This window comes from Hyaena hyaena, unplaced genomic scaffold (assembly GCF_003009895.1).
Source record: "Hyaena hyaena isolate Hyena2069 unplaced genomic scaffold, ASM300989v1 scaffold_472, whole genome shotgun sequence".
NCBI classification, from domain to species: domain Eukaryota; kingdom Metazoa; phylum Chordata; class Mammalia; order Carnivora; family Hyaenidae; genus Hyaena; species Hyaena hyaena.
The window spans coordinates 1,331,537-1,339,437 of NW_024081106.1; the positions used below are offsets into that span (position 1 = coordinate 1,331,537).

Below are 7,901 nucleotides of genomic sequence, written 5' to 3' on the forward strand. Positions count from 1 at the left end.
TTCAAAAAGTCTACAGATATGTTTAGGCAGATGTTATTTTCACAAGACTATGCTGCCAGCTTTTAAATAGAAACATCTCAGATCAGCATTTCCTAAATGGATGTTTTGTGCCCATATTTATGGGGTTATTGTCTATAAGATTTTTTAACATTAATATTTAATGTGTATGTTAAGATATTTAATAAAGCATATTCTATATCATTTGAAGACCATCTGAAACCTAATAACTGCTTTATAAATTCAATACCCAATTTACATTTATGATTATTATATTAGTATTCAACTGCTTTTTATTATACTTCTTAATTTTATTGTTCTTTATATTGATAAAAACTCACATACTATGTTAACAATTAATAAAATTTTAGAATTGACTTTGGGAAATGTAAGTAGAAACAAAAGGTAATCCATAAAAGAAAAATGGATAAATTGAACCTCATCAAAATTAAAAACTTTTGTTCTACATTTTTAAGATGAACTACAGTCTGGGAGAAAATATTTGCAAACCACACAAAGGACTAGTATTTAGAATATAAAAATGACAAAGAATAAGTATCTGGATGATTAAAGGACTCGCAAAACTCAACTGTAAAGAATAATCCGATGAGAAAATAGACAAAGACTAATGGAAGTGTCACCAAAGGATAAAATACAATTGGCCATCTATACACCACCAGAGAAGATAAACTGATGGCATGTAAAAAAATGTTCATGATTTGCCATGAGGATAGTGAAAATTAAAAGTGTAATGAGCTCTTATTACACACCTATCAGATGGCTAAAATTAAAAATAGTGACAGTACCAAATGCTGGCTAGCATACAGAGACACTGATCACTCATATATCTCTGGTGGGAATGTGAATTAGCACAGCCCCTGTGGAACAGTTTGGCAGTTTTCTTACAAAGCTAAACATACACCTACTAGATGCCTCAGCAGTTACCCTCATGGACATTTATCCCAGAGAAATGAATAGTTACGTTCATGCAAAAACCTATAGACAGATGTTCATAGCAGCTTTACCTGTAGTAGGTAAACACTGAAAACAACTCAGATGTACTTCAGTGGATGAAAGGTCAAACAAATCGTGGCACATACATACTGTGGAATACTACCCAGCAATAAAAAGCAATGAAGTATTGATACATGCAATTACTAGGATAAGTCTCCAGGGAATTATGCTGAGTGGAAAAAAAAATAATCCTAAAAGATTTCATACTATAAAATTCCACTCATATAACATTCTAGAATGGTGAAAGTATAAAGATAGGGACTAAACTAGTGGTTGTTAAGGATTAGGGAAGGCAGAGGAGCCGGAGAGCGTTTAAAGGGTATAACAGGTACTCTGGTAGTGATGTAACTGTTTCGTATCTTGATTGGGATGGCAGTTAGCTACCTGAACTGATACATGTGACAAAATTGCATATAACTAAATACACACACACACACACACACACACATGCACGCACGTACACACACATGGAATGAGTACTTGTAAACCTGGGAAAATTGAAGAACATGAATTGGTTGTATCACAATTTCTTAAGCATAGTATCTATACTATAAGTTTTACAAAATATTGCCATGTGAAGAGAAACCATGTAAAAGATACATGGGATCCCTCAGTATTATTCTTTAAGGTTGCATGTGAATCTTCAATCATCACAAAATTAAATTTTAATTCATTTTTTTAAATGAGAGAACCTGAGCGGTGGAGTGGGGTTGTGTGCAGAGAGAAAGGGAGAGAGAGAATCCAAAGCAAGCTCTGTGCTCTCAGCGCAGAACCTGATGCAGGGCTTGAACCCCTGAACTAAGAGATCAGAACCTGAACCAAAATCAAGAGTTGGACACTTAACTGACTGAGGCACCGAGATACTCCAGAATTTAATTTTAAAAATTTTTTAAACTTCATAAAATAAAAGTAGCTTTCAAATATTTCTCCCCTGCTTTTTATCTGAGCAACTTTCTGTGTGAAATTTTAAGACATAATTTATTCAATGAATATGCATTAGGTATCCACAGAATTATATAATGACATTGTATTAGGCACATAGGAGTGAAAATAAGACTTAACTGCAGCTACAAAAGAACACTTACTACGAAGAAATAACAATTAATTACACAACTACTACAAAATATATTAGTATTCTGTTGTGTTAATTCTGTAATGCCCAGATACTATTAAATAAGCTCATTTTAAGCACTTTAGACAGACCCCCGGAACATGAGCTCTGGATTTAGAATGATTAGGTTAGAATTAGATCTTTGCAACCTGCCAGCTGTGATAACTTAGGTGAGTTAATTAACTCCTTTATGCCTCATTTGCATAATCTGAAAACTTGGAATAATAAAGTACCCATCTCAGTTTTTGTGGGAATTATTTAATGGAAAGAGCCTGAGTCAGGATAAGCGCTGAAGTGTTCTTGTCATATTTAGTAATGAATTAAAAAAGAAAACAGAATGATCCCGTGTTCACAGCTGTTATTAAAAATTATGAAATCATATTTAGATAGCTCAACTGAAGTTTAAACAAGCATATATTTAGACATTATTTTGATGACTTTTGATATTTTTAAAGAGCCTTGGACTTTCAGTCCTATTTATTTTAATAAATAGGGACTGCTCTGTTATGAAAATACATGTTGATAGAACTACTTTAAACTTCTAGACTTGTAGCTTAAGTAGTTCTTTTCAGGCCTATTTACCTATTTTCAAAGATGAAAAATGAACTGAAATATTATGGAACATATACTCATAAATTTAACCAATGAAATATTCTTTATACTACATCTTGAAAATGGCAATGCTACCAATGAATAAAAATATATGCTTACATATGCTGGAACTGGTCCCATTAAAGTCTGTTGTCCGTCAGAGTTCTTAGCAGATGTTTTCTGCTTTCCCCATTATTTTTTTTCTTTTTCTTATATTAGCCCCCTTGCTTTTCCACTTTTCAGCTTATAGAATTATTTTTCCAGAGAAGTAATATGTGTGAATAAAAATGTGTAATAGAGCCTGACAACACTTCATAACATTTTTTATTTCCAAACTCCTTTGAAAATCATCATTACTCCTAATATTTGATGGGTTAGTAAAATGTGACCGCATTTTATTAAAGGAATCATGTTACCTGCACTGGTCACATTATTTTTAAATTTCTACTTTCCAATGGCAAATACTGTAAAAGTTGCTGTTTTATTTAAGTCATACCAAGTAGATATGGTAAAGGCCTATTAGGATCCTAGTCAGCTCAACCACTATATAAAATTACTCCCAAGGGTACATTTTTTTAATGCTGTTTCCAGGCTGGTTTTGAATAACTGAAGTGTTCACATTTCCCATGGGAGGATATTTCATAGCATGATTTTAGTATTAGAACATTTTTCCTGAAACTATATTTATTTAAAATTTCTATTCTTGTATTATATTTCTCTTCAGTTCTCAAACATATTCTGCTTTGATTTTTATGAATTTCTCATTCAATTATCTCATGACCAACTCATGAGATAGTATTTCCCACAAAATTATTATATTCCCTGAGTTATTCTAGGAAATGGAAAAAAGCCTAAGCATTCAGGACCACAGATAATTGACCAAATATATGACTTCTAAATATCTACTTAAACGATATCACTGAAGCTGGCTTATTTTGCAGACTCTAAGAAAAGAAAAAGTACATTATATAGTTTAAAAATCAAATAGAGGGGTGCCTGGGGCACTTTTTATTTTTTATTTTTTATTTTTTTATTTTTTTTTTCTGCCCTCTGCCCCAAACTACTGCCCCCACCCCACCCCAGGAGTGTGTAAGCCAGAATTCTGCGTTTCTCGCCCCCCAGCCCACTTCCGGGAACTTTAGGCCAAGTGCATACTCCTGGAAGGAGCAAAGGCTGGAAGGGCCAGCTCTGGAGGCCTGCACACCTCAGTGGTGTCGATACCGTTGTTCACAGCCCACGTTGCCTGGAAGTACTCGAGCATGCGCTGCTTGAGGGGCTTGGGGATGCGGTGGATGCGGATGTAGTCTCGGAGGTCACGGGTGCGGCTGTGGTACAGAAAGCGGCGGGCGTACATGCGCTGGATGATGGCCGTCACGTTCCCAAACACCACCGCGTGCATCAGGGCGCCAATGAGCATGGTGCAGATGGAGAAGATCTTCTCGGTGTCCGTATTGGCAGACACGTTGCCGAAGCCCACACTGGTGAGGCTGCTGAACGCGAAGTAGAGCGAGGTGATGTAGGCGCTCCGTAGGGAGGGGCCGCCTAGGAGCTCCAGCCCCGTGCTGTTGGCCTCCCTGCTGACACTGCTGCAGTTGTCCTTCTGGGCTGAGCTGTTCCCTGTGGCAGGGTTGTGGCCCACCAGGTAGTAGGGGGTCTCAAGTCGGCGGGCCAGCTCCTGCAGCCAGCCTGCTCCAGAAGGGCTCAGTTGGTTAAGCGTCCAACTTCGGCTCAGGTCATGATCTCGTGGTCCATGGGTTCGAGCCCAGCATCAGGTTCTGTGCTGACAGCTCAGAGCTTGGAGCCTGTTTCAGATTCTGTGTCTTCCTTTCTCTCTGCCCCCCCCCCCAACTCCTGCTCGTTCTCGCTCGCTCGCTCTCTCTCTCTCTGTCTCAAAAATAAACTTTTTTAAAAAAATTTAAAAATAAATAAATAAAAATAAAAATCAAATAGAAACATTGCTAAGACACAAAATGATTGGAAAAAAATAAGAGAATTGACTTATTCCTACAACAAACCAGCCCTTGACATTGGCTTAATCTTAAACTATCTGAAAGCAATTGTTCTATATATTTTTTTCTAAGATTAGCCAACAAATGAATATAAACTTTCAGTATTTAAGATTCTGATGAATATGACTGGTACAAATAAGCAAGACAAATACATTTGTAAATAGATAAAACTCTAGGTGTAACATTGGGATATATTTTAATTTGATGCAAACACGTTGGATTTGGTAGAAATAATGGTCACCAAAGAGAATTCAAGTAGCATATCTTATAAACAATAATATTTTATATAGGCAAAAAACAATCAATGGATCAAATGTTAAAAACTTAATAAGGTATATGTTATGAAAACAGTTTAATAAAATTTTCAAACCACCTTTTGGAAACTGAAAGCAAAAATTAAACATTTCCTCATTGACAAATCAAATTTAATTTATATTTTACGTTTAATATTAGGAGTGAAGTTTGTGCTTTAAAACGTCAGTGGATTGAACTAAACCTTAAGAGAATGGAATATAATTTCTAAAACTGCTGAGCCAGATTCAAAAGCAAAGAACCCCTTTCACTACCTGTAAGATTCTCTTGTTTTCAGATCAGGAAAGATCATGCACGGGGAAGGTTCGTCTTGAGTTACCGCTGCCATTTATATTTGCCTTGCTTTCCTCCAGTATTCTATCTATATTGGTGGTGTTCTTGGAGATAACATTGACTAACTTGTAAGTTTCAGATAGTGAAAAGTCACACTTGAACTAGATCATGTGGTGAGGATAGCTCCAGTAGGAAGAATAATTTGTTATGGAACTTAAAGAATGTATAACCTTTTAACATGAAGAGATTGGAGAAGAGAGAATGAAGTAAAGAAACCAATAAGGAAATCGTTAGATAGCTATACCAGGGCAAGAGGAAATAATTCAGTTTCATTCATGGATAAGCCACCTGAAGTGTATTCATAAAAGACTGAGACCATAGTGTTGAGATCCTTGAATGGAACTCTCACTCCTACACCTAAAAACTTAACTATGCTAGGAAAAAGCAAAACAAAACAAAATTCTTTTCATGTATAAACAAATACTTCACCTGGGTTTTGTTTTGGTTTGGTCTGGTTTGGTTTGGTTATTTTTATCACATCTGACCATTTCCAGAATCTTGTTTTATGAGTTATTCTCTGTTTTTTTATACTTTAGACCTCTCTTTGCCCACCAGATTATTTCCTCACCAATTATATTCATGCTTTACTCTCTTCCATTTCAAGTGAATCTTCTCACAGGAAAAGTTCACAACAACTGCCACCCCTTCCTTTCTTCTCATCCCTCATTGTCACATAGCAGTCAGGCTAAAGCTGTTCTGGCAGAGGTCACCATCCAGATACTAATTGCCACATCCAATCGATTGTTCTTAGTTCTCTTCTCAGTTAATCATTTCTGTAGAACTTGACACTAAATTATTCCATTCCTAAAAGTCATTCAGTTCTTGTCATACATGTCACTGTTCTCTGGATTCTTAGACAGCTTTCCTTTCCTTTTATACAGCCAGTCTTTTTCAGTCTCATCTGTCACACCCTCCAGCTTCACCATCTCAACTTATTCAGTGAATTGCAGTTACAAGAACAGGTTGTGTGTTATGTCCTTATTATGACCTGTTATAGATACATAGACAAATATTCAGAGAATGAGCATGTAAGTTGTGTTTACATTTTTTAAAATCTGTTTACTTATTTTTGAGAGAGAGAGTGCACAAACAAGGGAGGGGCAGAGAGAGAGGGAAAGAGACAGAATCCCAAGCAGGCTCCACACTGTCAACACAGAGACTGACCCATGTCAAACTCATGAAACTGTGAGACCATGACCGGAGCAGAAATCAAGAGTCAGGTGCTTAACTGACTAAGCCACCCAAGCACCGCATAAGTTGTGTTTATGTGTAAGTCTGAATATATATATATTTTCTAGTGAATTTAACATTATTCATTTCTACAGTTTTAAAATGTGTTTTATAATTACGATGAATACATTTTTAAATTGGGGAATCAGTAAAAAATTCACCAGTTATATTTCTATGCCCTTCAATTATACTTGCATGATGATTCTCAAACTGCTCCCTCAAGCCCAGAATTTTTCCCTGAATTCGATGCCCCATGGACAAACACATCTCTCACTTTCATCTCTCTTTTGTGCCTCACCAGTCCCCAAATTAAACTTTTCCCCAGGTAAGCACTTTGTTGCAGCTGTATCTTTACATGTTTGTAATTCCTGAAATGAAAAGCCCCAAGCATTATTCATGTTTCTATTCCTAGTACCTATCATAGCAACTTGCACATAAAATATAGTTACTGAATGGGTTGAGTAAATAAACTAGAAATATTATTCTTTATTTCATATGGCTTAGGAAATTATTGAAGCCTTTTTTTAACTTAAGTGATACATTTAGATTTGTAATTTAAGATTAATCTGGAAGTATGTAAAAAAAATGGCAGTGGAGAGTATGAAAGAGCAGAGCATGTGTAAAGAGTCACAGAAACCCTAGGTACCGATGATAAAACCTAATGAAGTGGTACTTCCAAGGAATAATAAAAAAAGTATCCCCCACTTCCTTAAACATTGTAGCTTTTAAAGATATACATCATTTGGGATAACTACGGAGTCTGTCCAGTGATTCTAAAGTAAATCTTTGCTGCCATCTTGTGGAAAAATATTTGCATTTTATAACAATGCCTAAGTTTTGCAAGACCTAGTGAGTCCATATCCATAGTTGTTTTTTAGAAATAGATATCCACCTAAAAGTATTCCTTCTGCTGCTTTCATGCAAACTTACTTTTCAGTCGACATGGACTTTGTATCTTGTTGGAGTCTAATATTGTTTTAATTGTTTTTTTAATCTTTTATTTATTTTTGAGAGAGAGAGAGAGTGCAAGTGGGCGAGGAACAGAGAGGGAGACACAGAATTCGAGGCAGGCTCCAGGCTCCAAGCCATCAGCACAGAGCTCATGTGGGGCTGGAACTTACAAACGGTGAGATCATTACCTGAGCTAAAGTCAGACACCACCTAGGAACCCCTTGTTTTGATAATTGTAATATAAATATCTCTAAATGAATTTCTGTATTTAAATTTTTGTTCAGTTTTGCTCCAAATTCTACAGGCTAAAGAAAATATTCAGTTGTAATTGACCATCTTTTAAATTTGGATTT

General features: G+C 35.9%; 1 protein-coding gene across 1 annotated transcript; it reads right to left on the reverse strand.

The window, feature by feature from the left end:
• Positions 1-3,851: 3,851 nt before the first annotated feature.
• Positions 3,852-6,293, reverse strand: LOC120246588 (potassium voltage-gated channel subfamily H member 3-like). The gene is made up of 2 exons (XM_039254221.1): positions 6,206-6,293; positions 3,852-4,399 (listed from the first exon to the last, which is right to left on the reverse strand). Exons 1-2 carry the CDS (start codon positions 6,291-6,293, stop codon positions 3,852-3,854), a joined length of 636 nt encoding a protein of 211 aa, XP_039110152.1.
• Positions 6,294-7,901: the final 1,608 nt, after the last annotated feature.